We start from the raw sequence: 23,148 nt of genomic DNA, 5'->3' as shown, positions 1-23,148 counted from the left end.
CACATGGTACTGGAACAGAACATGGAAATACTGAGACTTCTCTGAGGCTCTCAAGTGTTTGCGTGTGTGTGGGCCTTAGCATGTGTGCGTATGCATTTGTATTTAGAGCTTCATTGAGAAATACTCTTTCCTGGATGCACAGATTGACCTTGCAAAGTGACAGGTGAGCAAGACAACTGAGGAATCTCATGGAAGTTACCCTGCTTGATATGAATGTGACAGACATAACATCTAAAGCCATAATACAGTGACTAGACAATGCTATTAGAATGTGTGTCACTCAGGCCTATTTCTTGCGATGCCTATGGAAATCAACTCCTCTTCCATTGCATGTAAAACACTAGAGGGCGGTGCCACTGAGCCTGTGCCTATATGGGAATCTCTATTATTTCCAGCTGTGGATGGAAACTATTACTGAGCGCCCTCTCCCTGATGAGCTTCACAGTGCGTGCTCACACACAGACATGCAAACATTAAGCCATAGTCACACACACACACACACACACACACACACACACACACACACACACACACACACGCCTACGGACACTCAGTCAAACATTCAGACCCATGCTGAATCATTCACCAAAGATAAAAGACACTCTGTTGGCCTGAAAAAGGGAAAAAGGGAGGGAGGGAGAGCGAAGAAGAGCAGCAGTGGTTCCCTCCTTTTTCATTCACTTCCTCTCTCCCTCTGCACTGAGGAGACCTCACTGCTCAGCCTGCACTCGCCTGTAAGTACGACTGTATGTACAACTTGTGCTGCCGCTTCACACCGTGACTAGAGCAAGGGTTAGTATCACAAGGAAATAAATATTCAGAATTCAAAAGCAGTTTTTCCAGCCTCTGCTATTGTCATGTAACTGACTTTGTAGCTTTGATTTAGTAGTTTTGAGTTACATTTTTATCTGAAAGGGATTGCTTCTGGCACAAAGTTGAGCATCATGTTGTTGGTGCTATCCTTCATCACTGGATTTTTTTTTTTTTTTTTTTCCCACTGGAATCCACTGTGACAAACAAGATACAAGTTTTTTTTTTTTTTTCAGTTTTTCTCAGAATGTTGTTGAGCAACAGTTGAGCAGTTATATAATGGGCAGATATGAGGAGGACTTTTCTACAGTAGATGCCAAATCTTCTATCATCTGTGGTTCAGAAGATGGTCATCATCAGCCCTCCTACCAAAAGCTGCCTCCTGTTGTGGCTTTAGCTGTTGTTTTGGTCTTTCAGTGTGTGGATATTTTCCTGTTATACATGTACTAATCCATATATATATATTTTTTTTTGGTTTTGTTTTGTTTTTTTTAAGAGCAGCAGCTCCCGTGAGGATTCATGACTATACTAGAGATGTTTGTCCTCGTCAGCCAACAGTGTGACCCAGAGTCCTGGGACATGCACAGCTCAGAAAAAGATTTTGTTTACCACTAAAATAAACCCTGATGCTCTTGTGTTTGTTCTCAGAGACATTCCACCAGCCCAACCTCAGAGCGCAACCTGCGGTATAAATGACAAAGCAATATTATGTGATCCCCAGAATTTCTTATCTGTCCTCCACGTTTATGGTAATACTTGTTTACCTGTTGAATCCTATCTCTCCAGTTATATGTTCCCGTTTGATGATCATTTTTTCTTGTGATTTGTGCAGACTTGCTTTCTCTTGTTTCCTCCGAGTAGATAGGATCTGGTAGTTTAAAAAAAAGCCCAGGGCTGTAGTCATCAAGTGATGTAGTTTTTGATTGTATAACAGATGTATGTCATGATTAATTCACTGGCTGGAATCTTTGGCTTTTCAATGAGCTTCTGTAGTAACACACTGGCACATACCACTCAGTGTGAAAGGACAGTGGTTGGCCTTTATAGCATAGTAAAGTTGTGCTGGAATCCATCCATCTCAGAAGGACTGAGGTAAAACATCATGCCTCTTTCTACCTGTCCTGACAGTTTTCCTCTGTAATAAAAAGCGAAGGTGGGAAGGGTGAAGCCTTGTGTTTGTTCAGTTAAGAGACAAAGCGAACAAGGATCCAGTGTGGGAGAGGTGTTGAGTCCCAGGCCAAAGCTGCAATCATCTCTTGCGTGATTACCTCATTTAGCTGCAGAGTGACAGGGTGTCAGATGTGGTCACAGCGGGGTGAAAGTCTGCTCCAGCGGGACACAGATTACGGAGGGAGCCTCTGCCTGAAGCCTGCACTGCCCAGTTTGCCCTTCAGGTTCGGCAGCTCAACCGTTTGGCAAAAACAACCCTGTGAGGAGTATAGGCTCAGTAAATGAATATCTACTCCGCTCTATCGAGCCAGACCACTGAATCTTAGAGAAGAGCTGAGTCCCTCCATTTCAAGTTGGAACTGGCCAGTAGATACACACACACACACACACACACACACACACACACACACACACACACACACACACACACACACACACACACACACACACACACACACACACACACACACACACACAGTCATATCTGAATTCAAAAGACATTACATTGACTTACATTAATTTCCTGGACACTTACTCTAACCTTAAAAACATTTCTTTGACTTTAATGATTTATGTTATGGGGACTTGCTTATTGTCCCCATAAGGAATACAAAATGTGTAAACAGATTTATATCCTCACAACATGAATACTACCTGGACCACAGACACACACGCACGCACGCACGCACGCACGCACGCACGCACACACACACACACACACACACACACACACACACACACACACACAGACATTCACTTTTGAACCAATGGACAGACCACTGACTCGACCTGGTTACATATCATTCTTTGTCCTATCTTTAGTTTATTGCTAGTTCATTGCATTTGTAAGCAGGTGACTGGACCACTCACCTGCAACGTGGACCTTGTAATCCAGTCTACCTGCTGCAGACTCAGTGCCAAAACAAGCCTGTCAGCAGGTTAGACTTCAGGTTTTGCGGCGTTTGTCTTCAAGTAATGCGGGCAAACTGGAAATCCTGGTTTATTTGGGGCAAGTATTGCAAGAGCAACAGAGGGACTTGAGAATGTGCTTCATTCCTTTATGACTGTTGTTGGCTCTGTGGATTGAACAACCATCCTACTGGAATTTGACTGACTTATCAGTGAACATACTGCATCTCGTACTTTGAATAATTTGCCTTTAAAAGTGCAAAACATGTTTTAGTCTCTGGTTATTTACTTCAGCCTTTACATCCAACAGCATTGCTGGTGTGTGTGATCGTGGGAGAAGAGTCAACTGTCAGTGGCTGACTACATGTTGTAGATTAATGACTCTGAAACACTTCCAGAGCTACTGGTACAGAAAGATCTCCGATCCTCCTTTCATGCCTTTAGCTAGGCAGAGACCTGGCCTTTACATACACACACAGACACACAGACACACACACACACACACACACACACACACACACACACACACACACACACACACACACAAAGAGAGAAACACACAGACAAACACACACACACACACACACACACACACACACACACACACACACACACACACACACTCAAAAGAAGAGAGAGAGGTAAAGTAAAGGGGGATGCCATGGAGTCACTGGTCAGTGTCTGGGAGGTGGAGGTGATAAACTATTTGCATTCCCCTTTGGTTAACCCTGTGCTGTGAAATATCACCTTATCGCAACAATAGGGCTGCTTCACTGACAAGCCAAGAGCACGGTGGCTTTTGAACGGGGGCTGAAGTGGGTTGCTATGGCGATGCCTGTCAACCGGGAAGTCCTCCGCGGAGGCAGGCAGAGTGAGGGCTGGGAGAGAGAGAGAGAGAGAGAGAGAGAGAGAGAGAGAGAGAGAGAGATTGTGTGTCCTGGCTAGTTTCATGAGTGAGAGAGAGAAAGAGCAGGGAAGGTCTGCAGCGTGGTGGTTTATGTGCAAGACAGAGAGAGGTGTTGAGGGCCCGCTTTGAAGGTGAGTGCGCTCTTTCCTATGGGAGCACAGATTTAAATCCCAGGGAGTGAACATTGTGACCTCATGGGAGCTTATGTCTGGTCGGCTGTTTTGCAAGTGTGTTTTTTGAAGGTTGAGTAACCTGTCATCTCCCAGGTTGATGCTGAATGCTCAGGGCTTACACGCTGCTCCACGGGATTAGAGGAGGGATGCTTTTGCAGTACACCTGAAAACATGTTGACTCATGTGATCTGTGCAGTTTTGGTGTTGAAACAGAGCGGTGGAGGAGGCAGCTGTGAGTTACAGCTGGAGCACAGAGAGAGAGAGAGAGAGAGATGGAGACAGAGAGAGGGCACCGTGGGCAGTGTTTCCCAACATGCCATCCCTTATTGCTCTGCTCAGTGGGTAGACAACCTGACAACTGCCAGGTGAGCTGCAGAGTCCGGGGAAACCATTTGTTCTGTCAGAATACTTTCCCATCCCACAGCAGATACCAAGCCTAATGGCCCCAGGACTGTCCAGGCATCATTGGAGGCTCCCCTTACTGTCAGGGTGATTTCCACAGCCGGCTCTGATTCCCTTTGTGATATTACTGAGGGGTCTAGCTGCCAGCGCTCATATCCACAGGCTGTACTCAGCTTTGAAGATACAAAATGACAGGCATGAGGATTTGTGACATTTTTCTCTAGTTACTGTGTATTTTCTCATGCTTTCTGTGACAGACTTTACTTTTACACACTCACACAAATAAGGACCTATCTTGAATAATATGATGCCTGTTTGTTTTACGTGCAAACCTGATAAAACTGCTCAGTACTTCAGCCGGGCTGTTGGGCTCTTCTTGCAGAGAGAAGCTGCGATTTATTGCCGTGCAGCTCCTCCTGGGAACACGTCGCCTCTCCATTGACAAGAAGCACACAGGCTGACTCCTCCTGTTGCTCAGACAGGAGGAGCACCATACAAGGAGGTGAAATACTTCCCTCCTGATAAATGTGTGTATCCCCTCAATAACGGCATATCATAAACTTGTAGCTCCAGGACCTTGTATGGGCTGCGTCTGCACATCTGCTAAGTTGCAGAAGGGCAGCGGGGTTGTGCTATCAACCTTACAGGACCTCGAACATCTCTCACATAACTGCAGAGTGACTCATTTAATGTGTTTAGAAATAAATGCCCGCTTTATCTATTCACAAAATGTTCTTGTAATTACTTTTGACCACTTTTTCGGGCAGGATTTCTTCAGTGTTATAACCTTCTTATGTAACTTGTTGGGCAGCAGTAATATTGTGTTTGTTCAAACAGGTGATAAGACTTTAACCTTCCGTCTGTCACATTGTTCTCAGTTAATATCCAGGAACTAAGCACTTCATTAGAAGATCCGAATCTACACTTTTTGAAAATTGTGCAATATCTCTAAGAGTGTTTAAGCTCAAATGTAATGCAGGTCAATGCTCAACCAAACAAAATGACCACCTTAAGCAAATAATGAACCCATATCTTGCCCGGTTTCCTTCATGTAAATGACTTAGATCTGTTCGTCGGACTGTGCGCCGCAGTTTCCACCTTATGGGGTCAATGATTAACTTTGTCTTTCTGCTCACCACCCTGCACACAGAAGCAGAGGATAACATTTGTGCTAATGAATGGCGATCCATTCATGAGTGACAGTTATATTTGTTTTATTTATGTCCATTGTCCCTGCCCATTACCGACACATTCTCCGACGCCACTTGCTCGTACAGATGATTTATGGACAACACGAATCTCCCTCCGACCACAAATCATCACTTTCCTGATCTGAGGAAGAGGTCATCGTAGGTCGGAGTCTTCTCAGAAAGACCTGGTCTCATCCTTCTATGGAAGAAAGTGGGAGGTTTGATGACTAATGAGTGTTGAGAAATATTGATCTCATTGCAAAGTTCACTCATTTAAGCTGACCTTGCCGTAGTGCTGAATAACAACTATATATGGCAAATGGTTTCATCTTGTTACACATTTTTAAGTCTTTTTTGCAACAGTGTTATGACTGCATTTCTGTTGCATTTCATTTCTGTTGTGTTGCTGTTCCAGGCTGTGGAAACCTCCCATTGTGATTCACAGAAATCACAGGGGTGTGGTGAAGTTCACTGACCTTGTGGCTGCTGAGTAGGTCTGCTCTGGCTCAGCAACTTCAGATAATAGTCAGGTTCCTCGTCCGCTCCTTTTGGATGAAAAGACGAGGAAAGGAAATCCTTATGCCCAAATAAAGCAACTTTTTAAAAAAAAAAACATGTCACAACACAAATGTTTGTATAGTTGACGGAGCTGTATACACTTCTTTTTCTAGGATTAGTGTACAAAGTTTAACATCTGGTCCAGTGCTTCGAGAGACCGGATGAGTTTCCTGGGAACAGAGGCAGACATTTCCACACAAAAATTTCATTTTGCAAGTTCTCAGTTACCCTGTGCTGGACTATACGTAAAGCAAGGGTAGAATGCGTTTTCAGCGAGCTAGTAGTATAAAACACTGGTGTTGTGAAAGCATGTCTAAAGCAGGACATCATCTCATCTGATATGCACGTGGGCCTTTTATGGCTCTGTTTTTTCTTCCATCACAACAATATGATCCAGTGGTTATAATGGACCTCTCACCTAGCAGGGGTTTGACTTGTAAATACGTGGGTTACAACCTCCGCTCACACGCTGCCAATACCGAAACCTTGTCTTCATGTGAAAGCTTATAGCTGCCTCCACTGTTGAGTCTCAGTAATTACATAAGAATGCACTGGGCGTTCAGAGCAAACTCAGGGAGAGCCAAACTTCTGGATAGGGATTTTCTTGCCTGATATCAACACTGATTTTTCCTTATTAGGTAGGATTGTGTTTGGTGCTCTCGAATGGGGAATGCGTGCGGTGCTGGAGTATTTCTCTGTTTGATTTTTGCTCCCCGGAGAAATGAGGCACAGATTCTGCTATGATATGAGCTTACTCATCAGGAGGGTACTTCAATGAAGCAGGGGTTTAAGCTTTAGGCCTCTGAGTGGAGGGAGTTCCCGTGCCAAATTTTAATTATATAGTGAAAACAAAAACTAATCCATAATTCTTAAGTTATTAAGGGAAATTTGACTTTTATTAGTTTATTAGGAACAACAATTCAGTCCCACAGAGAAATTATAAAAAATGTTTTACAAAGATTGAGTTTGAAAGACATTTAGGAGGCAGGGAGTGTCTAATGAAATATGCTATTGAGTTGCATTATGGGAAATGGGGGATCCAGTGCTTTTGGGGCTAGATCCTTATTTTTGACTAAAAGTCAGGTTATTTTAGCCATCGCTGCTTCAATCTGTTTTGGAACTTTAATACTAAATACAATACTAAATCAGTGGAGTGCCCCTTTATTTCTACATCTTAATAATCTATTTGTAGGTATTTTCCATGTAGCCACACCTATTGTGAACTACATGAGTTTGACAAACAGAGAGCAGCTGTCATGGACTCCAGCAGCTGCTGTTGATGCTTGAATGGCAGCAGTGTAGAGGTGAAAAAGGAACGTTTTTGTCTCCTGAAATAAACAGGCCTGTGTGGAAACAGTGCTTCTTGAAAATGCCAATGAATTACTCACCTAGTCATTTGTTCATCAGCATGATGGGGCTTTTAAAGTGAGCAGCAGCCTGCTTGGGGGAGATCTGGTCTAAATACGGACCACCATGTCAAACACATTGTAAATAAAATTGCTTGAAGCCATTATTTGTAAATGCTGCTTGTTTGCAGTGTTGCCTATTGTCAGAGAGATAATCAACTGTCTGTGATTTCTCTGGGCAATGATAGGTCATTTGTCATGCCTGAGGAGTAATGGTATTGCTCTAGACACAATCCTCCGGTTCCCATATTTTTCCTCTTATGTAACACAGTTTACTGGGAGATGACGACTCAGATAGAGTAACATCGTTGTCTGGAAAGTGGAACATTGATTCTATCACCACATGGGCTCTGTCCTGACTCCTAACCTAGTGCACAGCCTAGTTTTCTTGGTCTGCACCAAAATGGTTATAAACTTTAATGCTTAGCTGCAAATGCCACATGGAAAACTCATCAGTGCAAACTGTGTCGGGCAGCTCTCATTCTGTAGTAGCCTGGCCCACACTTGGTCATTACTTTCTTGCAAGCTACAAAGCCATAGTTTGCACAGAACAGAAAAAGAACCTATTAATTTTATTAAAACCAATGTTTGCTTCAACAGTTTTGTTGTCTGATGTTTTTTTGTTTTTGTTTTGTTTCTTTGTTTCTTTGTTTGTTTGTTTTGGTTCGGTTTTTATTTTGACCACAGTCTGAGCACACAAAGACTAAGAATCACTTAACAGCTTACTTCTGCCAGATTTGCAGGGATGCAGGGCTGTACGCTGGTCTTGGCTTCTTTGCCTACACTGTTATTATGGGCCATTTAGCCGCTGTAGATGAGAGGTGCCTGCCTCATAGGCAGGAGCGGAAATGGCCTCCCCTTCATTCTCCCCATGCCTTTGATGTTGAAGCAGCAGGCCTGATCTGTGTTTCTGAGGTGCACTTGATTAGGAGCTGGTCTCAACTTTCAGTAGCTGACCTTCTCCATCATTCAGTCCCCTCAAGTCCAGCGTGTTACAGCATTGTATGACTGGGAAGAATGAGGCAGTCATGTGAGTCACACTCATTGTTTCGGGTGGGTTTTTCCATAGTAACAGGGAAAAAGAGGGTGATACAAACTTTCCTTCTTTGGAATACTAGTGGGATGGGATAATGGAACAGTTGTCAGGTCTGCCTGGATGTAAAAAGTGATTTATGAAAGAGAGGCTTTGTGGAACCTCACACAACAAATGACTCAAAGGGTTAAAAAGGCCACGCCGCAAGATTCAGAATAAAAATTTAAGAGATACAGTCTTCAGATCTTTCAGTTATTTTCACAGACATTGATTCGATATCTCCAATTAAAAAAATATGAGCTCCACAGTCCTTAAACGTCCTGAAAACCTATTTTCTCATTCAGGTTGTTGTTTGAACAATTTTCTACCTGAGTTTGAGCAGTTTTAGTTATGTCATGTCTGTTGCGGATTTAGTTACGAATATTTGATTTTATATAGACACACGTAAGAGTTAAAAGAAAGTTTTCAGGGGCTTCTGGTAACAGTGGGTAACCAATGTAAAATGTCTCCTGGATATCTCTGACAATTTATCCTCAAAGTAGAGCAATCATGACCTGGCAATACGATGCACATGATGAGAAAGTCCTTTATATCTTACTGCACATTTGATAAAAGAAGCCAATAGAATATGAAGTCTTCCACAGAATCATTTGCTCTAGCAATGAGGCAACACAGAAACTTGACTAAAACCAAAACAAAACATTATTCTTGGTCAAATGATAACCTGTCTAGAAGGTGCTAGTTAATTTCCCTTTTAAAAAATATAGCATGGCTAATATTCCTGACAGGGATATTTCAACTCCTCTGGAAAATATTTAAATGGAAATGAAAAAAAGAGTAATTTCATATAAAAATGTTGCATTTTCTATGTGTGTGCAGATACTTTTGATGCTGGGGACAAGCGTTTGATATCCATCACACAAGGACCATAACAGATCACATGCATTCTCAGGTAAAGCCATTTTTAATTGTTCTAAATATCGACATTTCCAATTGTTTAACAAATGCCATTTTCTTGAGTAAGCACATTTACCCACCACCCCCAGCAACCATATAGCACTGAAGCACCTGATTGAAATACATAGTGTTCCAATGGAAGAGCTAGACTGGCCATCATGAGCAGGAGGGGGGGTAAAAAGATCACTATAGAGACCACAAGACCACTGCAAGCCCCGTTGGACTTTGAGGGTGAAATCAACGACCCTTTCACAACCTCTCTGGCCCTAGCTCCACCCTCTGGCTGAAGAAAAGGGATGCCTGGTGAATAGGGAGTTAATGGGCTCATAATGGTCCTCTCCTGTTTCAGTGCCCCCACTCTGCACCTTGAGTGAGGCCTTTCTGGAGTTGTGGCAAGAGAGATGATGAAGTGGGTTGAACACGACTTCCCACTGGTCCCGCTTTAAATAAATTAGGGGCCTTTTCATCAGAGGCTCCCCCACAGAGGTCAGTTATTCACTGGAGAATAGCTGGGCTGCTAACAAGTTCACATGACCTCGCATAGAGAGCGGTGTTTACCCAGGGCCAGCAGGAGGACATGACAGGAGCAAAGTTCATGCATTGTTTCTGTTCATCCATATTTCTTTTTTCCTCCATGTTTAGCAACTTGTGGCTGGCAATCCCAATGGCTCCCGGATTATCTTCTCCGGGCAGCCTGGAGTTTCTTCAGGGCAGCAGATACTGACTTCTCCAGAGATGACCCATGAGGTGGTCATCTCCCCTGGACTGCCTACTCCTCCTCTGAGCCCGTTTCGCTCTGCAAGGATGCCAACTGGAGAGTTCAAGGTATGCACATAAATATCCAGGAGGCTGTGTTAATGACAATGCTGAGGTTGAGTGCAGGGAACTCAATAAACAATTGCTCCTCCCTGTGGACATATGAAGCATCACAGGCCGCACAACCGGCCAGGGACATATGTTGAAACCATCAGTGTTGTAGCTGTCAGTTACATTACACTGAGATATGTGTATTTAGACTAAATAAATAACAAATAAATAATTCTTCCTTTCTCAAGGTTTCAGAAGTGAATGGAAGTAGCCCAACAACTCTCAGCTTTGGATCATACTATGGCCCCTCACAATCACATGGTAAGAATTTTCAAATCTGTCAATCACAGCAGTGCTGGACAACTAAGAAAATGTTTTCAGGAAATAGATAATATTCTAGGATAATTTTAAATATGAAACGTTAGGCATCATAGGAGTGTAGCATTGCATTACATGTTTTCCGATGTGAGTGTGAGGTTGGAAACAATAGCTTGAAAATGCTACGTTTTCTGAAGAAAATGTACAAAAGAGCTTGGACATCTGAGTTTCATGTGATGTGGTAGGGTTTAAAAGCAGATTAATGGTTGTACATGTTACCTGAAATCAACTGAAAAAAAGAATGAATCGGAACAACATAGTTACTAAATTCACATTGTTGTCACTGTCACTCAGGTGGACTGGCCAATGGTGTCCAGAGCTCTGCCACTTTACCACGCAGCTGGGCTCCCACCAGGGAGGAGAGGCTTATCAAGTTCTCCGGCATCGGTCCAGTGGATGAAACTGGGATGCCCATTGCCTCCAGATCCGTAAGACAAAAAAAGCACTACCAAATATCACAAGCTTTATTAATTTTTTTTGCACACCTTTTTTTGTTTTGTTTTACATGCCTGTTATATCTGATGTGTTGCTTTTCTCAAAGCCTTATTTGACAGGTTTGTTTTCTTTCTGCACCTCTCCTCTCTTCTTATATACCAGAGTGTGAACAAGCCCAGAGACTGGTACAAGAGCATGTTCAGACAGATTCACAAGAAGCCAGAGGGTAATGACGTTCTTCCTCCTCCTCCTCCTGCTCCTCCTCCTCCTCTTCTCACACACTCAAGTCCAGAGTGAATTCCTCTCTGTCAGTGTCAGGCACTACCAAGGTTATCCAACAAACAGATGATAGCAGAGGCAAAATAAGAAATGATGAAAGAGCCCTAAAGTCTTATGTCATTTCGTCTTTTTAGCTCTGAAAATAATCCAACTTCTTATCTCAGCCCCTACCAAATCTAGCTCTTCATTTGTCTCTGTTACGTGTTGCGTAATAGAACCACATTCCCTGTTATTTATGCGGTTAATGGCACCATCACAGCGCAGAGGTGGTTTTAGTGGATTACTCTGGATCAGCTCTGTTTCAGAAGAATATTTTCTACTCTCTGCCTCTCTGATTTGTCTTCGTAAACAATGCTGGATTTTAAAGTGCTGAGAAGTGTTTTGTTTTGAGTATTACTAAAGTAGTCTAAAGTAGTTAAAAGTTCTGGAATTACTACTTTGACTTAAGTAATGGATCTAAAATACTCCTTCCTGAACTACTGTTGTAAGGCTGGGTAAGGTCTCACTATAAGACAAATCCAGCCATATTGTAAGAGAGTAGTAGAGTATAAAATAGAAATGTATAACTGTGATATTTTTGATTGATTTATCTATATAAAGTACCTCAGTTTGATAAGTAAAAAAGAAAGTGTCTCTTTTGTACTTGTTTACCAGAATCTGAGCTGGAGGATTCAGAGCGGTGGTCAGTCGAGCGTAAGTGAATCCACCAAAATCCACACTTTTGTCCTGTGCATGGATACATAATCAGTTTATACTTAAGACTGATCTGCACTGATCCATTGATCTGCAGGGCTCCAGTTATCTGCCAAGACAGAAGAAAGTAATGACGCAGAAAAGAATCTCTTCAGACTGACACCGTATGGAGCGCTACCAGACTGGTGAGTTTACACTGATTTGAGGTAGCTGCTTCAGTGTCATGGGGATGGCTTAGCATATCCCAACATGCACTGGAGAGGAGACAGGCAAATTCCCAGTCCATCACATGGCACATACAAACGGACTGACAATCACTCACTTTCACACCTTTGGGCCAATTTAATAAAGTCTTGAGTCAACCTGAGCTGCATGTTTTTTCACTGTGGTAAGAAAATTAAACCCAAGGGCCCTCAGTGTGAACATGCACACAGGAAGTGGCAGAAGCAGGAGTCAAACTTAAGGGAACAGACATTTTGGGAAATACACTTTTGATACCGCTCCCGCTTCTTAGCTCTAAATACGTCTAAATGTGTAGCTACAGCTAGGGGCCGGTTAGCTTAGCTTAGCACAAAGACTGTATGCAGTAACTTCTTGAGATATCTGCTGGCAACCGCACAGTACCTCCAGATACTGAAATACGGAATTATAAGTGTTTAGCGAGAAGGGAGATTTGGTAGTATACCTATGTTTATGCATGTAATGTTGATTACCCTATTAGTAGTAGAATACACACCGATATGCATTTATATTTCACATCAGATAAAGACTGCAGGTGACGTCTGTATCTGAATACCAACCAAAACTCACGCCGAGAGCAGTGGAGGGAAAATGTGTGGGAGAGACAAGTTTGGATTTGTTTTTACAAGCACTCACAATGAAGCCGTGATTAAGTTGCTGTCCATGGTGTGTGTGTGTGTGTGTGTCTGTGTCCGTGTGTGTGTGTTGGGGTGTTACGTTTCAGGAGTGAGGATGTAGATAAGCTGTCAGACCCGGGAAAGCAGCACCCTCAACCGAAGAGCATATTCGACTTTGAGCCAGGAAGGAGCAACACTTTAGAAAGCCACAGCCAGGTACGACCTCACACGCAGTCATGGTTTCAGAATAAGCTCTGATATCACTCTGATTTCAGCAGGAAAAAAATGCTTCTGCATGGTTCTTTGACCTCTAGATTTATTCAGCGTTATTGTTGGATGTAGTCACAGGACTTCTTTTTGTAGTCTTGCACTGTTTTCCCAGTGCGGGGCTCAAGAGCAGGTTTGAGGATGGGCACCTTTTCTTTAAGGATTACAGTCTAAGTCCTCGTATTTCATCTTCTCACGCAAGGTTTCTAAAAGCTTGCCAGTGTGGTCATTCATCAGTGTACCTGCTGCTTACCACCAGATGTGCTCACTCCATCTTTTATTCTATCACTCATTAAGCTTATCAAACAGGAAAAGACAGGATCTAAGTTTTTTTTTTCTACTGTTTGTCTGATTTACAAGCTGGTGAGGTTGGCACTTTGACTCAAGAAGTATTTTATTATCACTGGGGTTATAATTTATTGTCTTGCTGTAACTGAGTGTGCAGCCGTCTGTATGTGTCTCTGCGTTTAAGTACCCCTGGTGAGTTACAGAGCGGTGTCTCTGAAGTGTTTTTGAATGGCTCCTCTAACATTGTCCCAGATCCAATGCATATTGTGCCTTGTGTCTGCACTTGTGAAGAAAAGGAATCTTTATTTCCACTCCCCCACGGGAGCTGAGGTGTCTTGTGATCTGTATTATGGTGTTAACCTCTTGTGGTGTATAATGGCTCACAGCATGGAGACTTATTTCATTTCCTCTTTATGACAGTGGCCTGTGTTCTATCCCCTGGGCACCATTTAGAAAACCAGCGCACAGACCATATCAGGTGTTGTGTTGCTTCACAGTGACATTATAGTCTGTGACTGCAGTGAGGATGACTTCCAACTGAGGGGCCAGGACTTGGCGTTCAGAGAGACTCATTCAGCCAAGGTTTTACAAAAAAGAAATCCTGAAAATGGAGCAGGGGGTCTGTTGTTGTTGCCAGCACAGCCTTTTAAAGTAATGCTTGATAGAATCAGCTGCTTCTATTTTGTGTTAAGTTTTTGTAAAGAGAAGGTGAAAGTGGTATTGGCTGGCTAGTCAAATCAAGCTCACTAAAATATGGATGTTTCCTTATCCCTCTGCTGGCATTTTGACATCCAGCCTGTGTCCAAATCCTACGTAACTGTTGTTTCATGAAGGAAACTGAGAGCCAAGTTACAGAACTTTCACTGCAATAAATTTGCCCTGTGAACTTGGAATACTCGTACATACTGACGTTTACAACATTTTAGGTGGAATTTACTTGCACATATTTAAACTTTTAAAACTTGTAATACACTGTTTAAAAAAAGTCATGAAATGGTGGCAGCATGGCTGGATTACACTGCTAGGGGGGCACAGGACAAAAATTTGTGGCAGGTGTCCATGATAAGTTTAGTCTAGATTAGTAATAAGGCAACAGCACCTTCTGTTCAGTGATGTTTTTTTCTGTCCTTAGACTCATCTATCCTCGAAAAAACATCCTGAAAAACCAAAGTCCCCTTCAATTGAGGTGAGCAGCAGTGACACAACTTTCATTTCTGCCTTTCTGCATTCACTTTACCAAGATTTTATTTTTTAAACCATTGAAAAGGGACACCATTAGCTCCAAAAATCAGACTCTGTATTATTATTTTAATTTTGCCCTTCCAACTCTATCATTGCTCGGGCTCAGGCCAGTCTGGTCTCTGAGCTGAGTCGATTTGAGGCTGAGCTGGACTCGGAGATCCAGGGCCTGGAGAGGAGACTTTCCCAGAAGAAGCAGCGTCGAGGCCGGGGTGAGGTACTGAGCCCCCCTCCTGACTCTCTCTGCTGAAGCCCCCCCCCCCCCAGTTTAGCAGAATCCCACCTTCACCCTTACTCCCCCCACTCCGAATGGAGGCTGCGTTCTCAGTGAGATCACCCTGCTTGCAAGCTTTGACCACATATGTTTTTTTTTTACTCTGTGACCTGGATGACAGCCTTGAAATTGCTTGCCTGCCTTGCACTCGGATCGATCTGCTATGTTAATCACCTGCCTGCAACTTCCCCCCACCCGCCTCAGCAAATGTAGATCTGGCTGCCAAAAAATGAAGAACTTTTGAAATCAGTTTTCTTTAAATCAAATTTTTTTGATAATGTTGTTTAGAACATTATCAGAGTTCAGTGCTTGTTTTAGAGAGCAAATTGGATGTAACCCTGCCAAAAATGTTGTTAATTCTCACGCTATTTCTGATTCTTGTGTGATTAAATCAGCTTCATGGGTTGTAATTTGACTGAAATCACAGACAGCTCAGACAGATCACGAGTGATGCTGTTTGTAGCCCAAGGATGATAGGACCCAGGGGATTTCTCACTCCTCTGGGAGTGGTCAGCACCTCTACTTTGTCTGAGTTGTTGCGAGATTTCCTCCAAGCCGTGAGATACAGAAGGCTGTGTTTAAAGCTCACTCTGTTTGCAGGAGGCCAGAGGCAGGGAACCAGTAACTACTCCAAAGACTGGAACTGCAAACTACAGGTCAGTCACAACATTACTTAAGAAGGCGAAATGCAATATGTTGACTCCAAATGATATTCAGTAGGTTCCAATGGCATCTTTACTGACCTTTTAACCACATTTTTCTACAATAGATTCCACTGAAAGACTAGCTAAAAATGTTGTTTCTACATTATAGTGTAGTTGATACTTATGTTGTATTACATGACAATGATCAATGATTGAACAAACATACTCTGATTTCACTCAAATCTACCATAGTGCTCAAAGTGTACAGATATTCTCACACATGCCGGTGAGACAGTTTGAAGTAGATTCAGGGCTTTCAGACTGACTATGAATAGGAGGTGTTTCTTTGTACTTTTTGGTTTTAAAGATTTTTTTTTTACAAAGCTGTGGCACTCCTAGTTTCTGTTCTTGTTACTGCTACAACGATGCAGTTTGTTCGACAACAGGTGGACAAGTGGATTTCAGAGAGAAATATGTATAGCCTCCTGAGAAATTGAAAGAAGCTTTAAACTAAATAATATCCACTGAGGCATTTACTAGTTATTAAACTGGTTTTATTTTCATTGTGTGGATTGTATTATAAAGAGACATGCAGGGCAGGTTAATAGAAAAGGCCAGGGTCAATCACCATATAACAGACCTCCCCTGAGCACAACACCCTACGTCTTAATCTACTTTGATATTGCTTCATCAAGTAGGAGTGGCCGCCTATTGCTTCCTGCTGTTTTAAGAAACGGAGCACTGTGATTGGACCGAGCAATAATACTTTGCAGGGTACCTGTTAGTTGATCACGTGATTCTCTGCGCTAGACTCTCTGTTAGGAAGCTGGTGAACTTTAACAAGCTCAAGTACAGTATTTGTTGCTTCTAGCAGCAGACAGCATTCCACATTTCTCACCATGTGTGTGATGCATTCTTGGTGGATTCTCGCTGTTGTTTGCTAAGTTGAGCTCCTGGGTTTTGACCTTTTCTGGTTAGGTGGGATAAGGGGCTTTTTAAAAAAATTTTTTAAAGAGTTTGCTGCTGAGGACTTATGAAATCACAAGTAAAAGCAGCAAGAAACTGTCAGTTTAATTTTACATTTTTATCTGTGAGCATCCAACTGCAAAACCTAGAATATAGAATAAAACTGTCTGGAAATATGCAAATGAGAAGCTTTAGGTTTTGGATTCCTTATTAACCCAGATACAACTAGACTCGTGATTCTGATCAGGAATCGAGTTTCAGGGCTGTAAAGATAATTTAAGATCAAACATAATCAAAACCAGATTTTGAGTTCAGCAACATGTGTCACACAGTATCATCTGCACATCCTTTTTAGCTGTCTAATTACTTCTCTCATCTCTGTCTTCTGTATGAATACCAGTAGCTAAGAATAGATGCACTGCATAGTAAATCTGCAGGAAAATGCTACACACACACACACACACACACACACACACACTTTCTCCCCACTGTATGTGCGTGTTTGACTGTCCTTTGATGTTATCAGAAACCTTCCCCCTTACTGGGATCCACAGTGACAGTAATATAAAGACAAAAAGCTTATATTTTTCTCACTTTTTCAGCAATTCATCAGCATCCAAGCAGCCCGTCCGTCACTCTGTTGGCACATCATTGTCTTCCGCCCCCACATATGGTAAACATGGAGTTTCTACCCTTTTCCTTCCCAACACACATGCATAGTGTGATTTTCCCGCCAACTCTGCCACGGCGTTGATAACGATTTTGATATGAACCCTAGTAGTTTATACTCTATTTCTATTAGTTCTGTCCATAAGTTTCTTGAACCCACTGACCCACCATAAGACATGTGCGCTTTCATTGAGCATTAAATCAGGCCATATTTAAGGAAAGCTTTAGTAATTTAATGTATTCTGATGGTCCCATGATTTTTTTTCGTTGCCTCTGCTGTCTTCTGCATTGGTATTTCACATTTTAGGTGAGGCTGATGTGAGCATGGAAAGCTTTAGCAGTTTTTTTTCCTATAGGAACAGAAGGTGCTGTAGCTGGGTGGGGAGGAAGCCCACAAAAATAGGAAGTGGAACCCGGAAGGCCTGATTAAAGATTAGCTTTATCCAATTGTTTTTCCTGGAAATTCAAAATCCTTTTTGAACTTATGCTCTGCAGCTGTTAAGGCTGTGATTGCTTTTTTATAGCAACACATTCAAAAACAACATTTGCTGAACAAAGTGGGCATTTTTTAGACTCCACTCATACCATTGTGCCTTTACTTTGTTCCACAGTAGAACATCTTTCCCCTGCAAATGAAATCATGGAGCTCCCGCATAAGAAAGAGGAGAAAAAGGTACGTTTCTAAAACTTTCTTTTTACCTCAATGGCTGGAGAATTTTTCAAAAATCCTTTTTGTTATGTGGTGATTTCAAGTTGTGGCATTTTGTTTTTCCGATCTGAATAGATTCTGAGTTGTATTCATATGACAACAGCATCTGTACAATTCTTCCCAAAACACTAAATGATTTGGCTTTTTTATTCCAGATGAAAGCAGCGCGAGTCAAGTTCAGTTTCCAGGCTCAGTCACCCAAGTGAGCTACACTTTGAGCTGATATAATAAAAATGCCATGTCCTTTCTTGCACACTCAAGAAAGCATTAAGTTATAGCAATATCAAATGTAAAGCTATGGATTAAATCTGAAGTCTGAATTCAATTTTTCCTTTCCTCAGGGAGCTCACACTGCAGAAAGGCGACATTGTTTACATCCATAGGCAGGTAGATGCCAACTGGTTTGAAGGAGAACATCATGGAAGAGCTGGTATTTTCCCCACATCTTATGTGGAGGTGAATGTCTTCAAGTCTCTCACTTGATGCTTTCTCTCTGTAATGCGCTTATTATGTAAGATCATGTGACTAAAAACTCTTTCCTTTGTCCTTCGTAGATTCTGCCTCCTACAGAGAAGCCAACACCCATAAAGTCTCCCACTCTGCAGGTGTTGGACTACGGAGAAGCTGTGGCTCTTTATAACTTCAACGCTGACCTACCCGTTGAGCTGTCTTTTCGTAAAGTGAGTAACAATATGGTTCATGTTAGATAATGTGTCAGTTAATTCATTGCTGCACAAGAGAATATCTTTGTGTAAGAAAAACAGCCCGAGCTATAAATTGGAGCTGCAACAGAGACAAAGATGCTTTCCCTCTTCATTGAGCCCCTGTCAATTTTTGTATTCAGAGTTACAAAGGCTGCCAGCAGCTGGTTGGCTTGGCCTAGCACAAAGACTGGAAACAGAGGGAAAGAGCTAGCCTGTCTCTATCAAGGGTAAAGCTGCAAGAGGTTGTTTTTCACACTTCATTTTTGTATAGATCAAACAAACGAGATGCTTGATAAAGCAAACTTAATAATAAGTGAACTTTAGAGGTTCTGTTAGGTAACAGACATGAAAATAGTATCATATAGTATCATCCAAAATGCCCAACTGTTTCTATAAGATTGTTCTTTTCAGTTGCCATGTGCCTGTTCAGGAACACAAGTGTATGTATAATGTCGGGATCTGTCCAAGGGGAACAAATGTGAAAAGCTCCTTAGTTCAGTTTTAAAAACATCACAGTTTCAGAGTTTTGCATCGTTGATGTGGCTATCACTGTCATATTAGAACGAGCTGATTACTTAGATATGTCTATGTCTAAAAGACATCTGTATGTAATTCTCATCGTGGATGAGTCTTTTGTGTGATATCTCAGTCTCCATAATTCTATTACATTTTGTCCCTAGGGTGAGGTGATCAGTGTAACCAGGCGCGTTGATGATAAGTGGTTGGAGGGGAGGATCTCAGGGACCAGCCGGAGCGGCATCTTCCCAGCAACATATGTCCAGGTCAACAAGATGCCGCGCACCAAATACTCCACGGACGACTATTCACCAGGCCCTATGTCTCCTGTCTCCCCTGGACCTCAGAGTCCAGGACGCCCACTCCACTCACCCTGTCCGCGGTCACCATTGTCCCCTTTCACCCCCACTTCCCTCAGCCCCAAACCTGAGCACTCCCCCCTGAAGCCGTCTTCACCTGTACCTTATGGTGGCTCAGCTTCACAGTCACGCTCCCCCACCCAGACACCTGCACAAATGGCCAATCAGTGGCCCCACAGCACCTCCAAAACTGCTTCTCCCACCAACCAGAACAGCCACTGGGCTGGGACACCCTCAGCTAACCAGAGCGCTACAGCTAGAGTTGTTTCACCTCCCATACAGTCGTCAGCGTCTGCACACAGAGCAGGAGCTACCACAGCGAACACTCCCAGATACACTGTCCCCTCACAGGTCTGCTCTCATTGCCTCCCTGAGAAAGTCACTGCATGTCCTCACCCGTGGCATTACTGTTTGTGTTGGCAGGAATGTGGCTCATCGTTCCTTATTTCATAATGGCTGACATGAGGTTTCTATCTTTTTAGGGTGCAATACCAAACCAGGCTGCTCCGTCTAATCCGCATGTCAGTGCCCAGCTACAACCACAAGTCCCAGACAAACCCGGGTCAAAAGTGGTGCGACACCAACCGTACGTCTTGAGATTTAAATGTTTTTATTTGCTCCCATTGTTGCAGTCCAGAACAAGTGTTGCAGCTCTGGTGAACTCGTGGCTCAGACCATTTGTTTGTCTATTTTTCTTTGTTCTCAATTTTAGATATAAAGCTGTTTATAACTACAAACCACAGAATTCAGATGAGTTGGAGCTCAGAGAAGGAGATATTGTACAAGTGATGGAGAAATGTGATGATGGCTGGTTTGTAGGTAAGAAATAAAGAGATTTATTTTAAAATCACAAAAAATGTAATGTAAAATGTAATTCTCACTCTCCCTCAATTAATTTCCTGTGGAAAAAGCTTAGTGAAATTAGAAATTATGTAAAGATGGTTGACAAATGAAAATCAAGTGTCTTGATTGTGGGCCACCGCGAGCCTCCAGAACAGCTTCAGTGCCCCTATTGGAGGAATCAAACATCAGTCTTCTAAAAGATTGTGTTTTTATGATGTTGATGTGGTGGAGTGCACTGGCTAACACGTCCTTCCAACATCTCCCAAAGGTATTTATTTATATTAAGATGAGGTGACTTCGAAGGCCATGATTCACATAATTTTCATACTCAACAAACCATTCAGCAAGCCCCAGTGTCCTGTGTGAAGCATCGGCATTTTTTTTTTTTTTTTTTTGTGATTTATTCAGGTTTTTCCTTTCATTTGTCCCTTCTGTAGATTGTACACCCATGTGGTATCGGTTAGGAACAGTACAGTAGGTTTTTATAATAACAACAACTGTGAATCACTAAAAATACACTTTCCATGAAGCCATGAAAGGATTGGAATTCACAGTAGGTCTACAGTATTAAAAAAACACAAAATATTAAAATAAAATGTCATAAAAATTGGCATGGAAATTTTCTGAGGCAACTTAGTATTTTTTCATCGTAATCAATATCAAAACGTTTTGCGGTGCCAGTTCCCCCTCTAGTGGACATCATGAAACATTGCAGATGTAAATGGCACAATGAACTTAAACTGTACATTGTTTTAGGATACATGCCTAAATGTACTTATTTCTGTTTCGTGACCACACCGTGTGCTCTGTTCTCTGTAGGTACGTCAGAACGGACTCATGCTTTTGGGACTTTTCCCGGGAATTACGTGGCACCAGTTTGACTCCCTCACTTCCTGCTTGCCCACATCTGTCTGGACTCATAAGAGCCCAACTAATAACTCCAGCTCACTCCAGCAGATCCTGCTTTGACACCCCAGCATTCCTTCATCCCGTTACCCACCACACTCCCAAACCTGGTTAAGTCAGACCTGCATGTTCATTTGGTTTCCCAGAACAGAGGTGAAGGCAGGGCCATTGTGTGGTTTCTCACCTCCCTGCATGAGTGTGTGCATGTGTGTGTGTGTGTGTGTGTGTGTGTGTGTGTGTGTGTGTGTGTGTGTGTGTGTGTGTGTGTGTGTGTGCGCGTGTTGCATTGAGACTTGGAGAGTGTTTTCACACACACCACTTGAGAGGAAAGACTGAATGCTGATGATACTGTTTCAAATGCGATGAATAGTCTTTTTTGTTCCACAACTATTTGCAGCTGCAGGAAATTTGCATTCCTTCCCACTGTTCTTTCTGAGGTCCTGATACAATATGATGCTGCATTCAGCTTTTTGTCACCACAGTGCCATCACAAACCACTGCTTAGAATTTTGAATGAGGACGGCACATTTTTCTAGCAATGATTATTAATGTTTCCTTCAAATATCTCCCCCAGATTTTCTTTCAGATCTCTGAAAATACCCTGGGCAAGTTTGCAGAAACAACATGAACATCTGTAGATTTGTGCTTAATGTAAAGCAAAGTAAGTGCTCAGACATGTCAAGAGAAAAGTATAATTAGTGCATGTAGTGGTTTCATAAGCAAGTTGTTCATTATAGAATATGTGGCTTTTTTTGATGACATTTGTCCTTCATAAGCCATGGAGTGGATTGCCGAAGGTGACAGTAAAGTGGCAGGTCATGTTCTTTGTTGTAATGGAAGTTATTTTGCTCTGGAATGACATTTTAAACCTCTGTAAGTCGTACAAGATCATCCTTGTTGAATAGCCCTAAGTTAAATCTAGACAATGCCTCCACAGCAAATGGTTGGATGATATTTTGAAGTATTTGAAGTAATGCTGTATGTGCCAAATCTAACCTTTAATAACATTTCTTTTTTAATTATCCACTGAACAATCCCAGCTCACTTGATTTCTGCTATCTTTGCTACTGCTGCTTTTACAATGTTTTCTCTGCTTAGGGAGTTAACATTCGCACTCTGAAAACAGTATTCAGAAAATCACTTATGTTTTCGCCAGTGTCGTCCTCGATGAGTGTGATCTCTAAGCCTAAATGGAAATCCTCATCATGAAGTGATTTTTGCCATTTTATATGATAACGTCATGATTTCACTGTAAAAATAAACCATACTTGGTAAACAAGAGATGATTGTACAGACTGTAACCTTTTATCAAATTGAAAGTATAATATATATTTGCTTATAAAACAATGTATCTGACATGTATGGTACGCACTTTTTTAAAAGCAATTAGACATTACAGAGTGATACTGAAAGGAGTGTGTGTTCTTGTTTTTTTTTTCTGTCTTAATTCAACAACACTTAAGGCAAGTGTGAAACTGACTAACAGGAATGACCAGGATTGAATCTAATAAAATATACACAGATCCCTTAACATAAAAATGGAAACCAAAATAGAATTAAAACACATTCAAACAAAATACAATAAATAAAATTTGTAGAAACCAGCCTATTTTCAGTTTCACTTTCTTGACTGACTGTATGACATTTGCATCCAGAATTTGCTGATATTTTGTGAAATCCATTCTTCCCTCTATCTGTTCAATGTTTCCTGTGCCACTGGGTGCCACAGAACCTCAAATAATAATATTTCCACCCTGATGCTTAACAGTTGGCAAGGTGTTCTTTTTGTCAAATGCTGCT

At 42.1% G+C, this 23,148-nt stretch overlaps 1 protein-coding gene across 10 annotated transcripts; it reads left to right on the top strand.

Moving 5' to 3' along the window:
* Window positions 1–545: 545 nt before the first annotated feature.
* sorbs3 (sorbin and SH3 domain containing 3) lies at window positions 546–22,760 on the top strand. Of its 10 annotated transcripts, XR_005709534.1 has the most exons (22): window positions 636–734; window positions 9,438–9,510; window positions 10,158–10,340; window positions 10,571–10,643; window positions 10,995–11,128; window positions 11,298–11,361; window positions 12,069–12,107; window positions 12,205–12,292; window positions 13,072–13,180; window positions 14,652–14,705; window positions 14,868–14,975; window positions 15,633–15,688; window positions 17,245–17,315; window positions 17,923–17,984; window positions 18,176–18,222; window positions 18,362–18,476; window positions 18,575–18,700; window positions 19,405–19,950; window positions 20,082–20,185; window positions 20,312–20,418; window positions 21,262–21,458; window positions 21,923–22,760. XR_005709534.1 is itself a non-coding variant. In XM_040155242.1 (21 exons), the coding sequence occupies exons 2-21, from the start codon at window positions 9,499–9,501 to the stop codon at window positions 21,321–21,323; spliced, it is 2,157 nt and encodes a 718-aa protein (XP_040011176.1). In that variant the 5' UTR covers window positions 636–734; window positions 9,438–9,498; the 3' UTR covers window positions 21,324–22,760. The 10 variants fall into 10 exon arrangements, 9 of the variants coding, with proteins under 9 accessions (XP_040011180.1, XP_040011176.1, XP_040011181.1 ...); XM_040155242.1 differs by having other exon boundaries at window positions 17,926–17,984; window positions 21,262–22,760; XM_040155247.1 differs by having other exon boundaries at window positions 19,405–19,506; window positions 21,262–22,760.
* Window positions 22,761–23,148: the final 388 nt, after the last annotated feature.

This window comes from Xiphias gladius, chromosome 19, assembly GCF_016859285.1.
Source record: "Xiphias gladius isolate SHS-SW01 ecotype Sanya breed wild chromosome 19, ASM1685928v1, whole genome shotgun sequence".
Classification (NCBI taxonomy): domain Eukaryota; kingdom Metazoa; phylum Chordata; class Actinopteri; order Istiophoriformes; family Xiphiidae; genus Xiphias; species Xiphias gladius.
The sequence above is the reverse complement of the archived record's forward strand: the minus strand, read 5'-3'. Positions and strand labels throughout refer to the sequence as shown.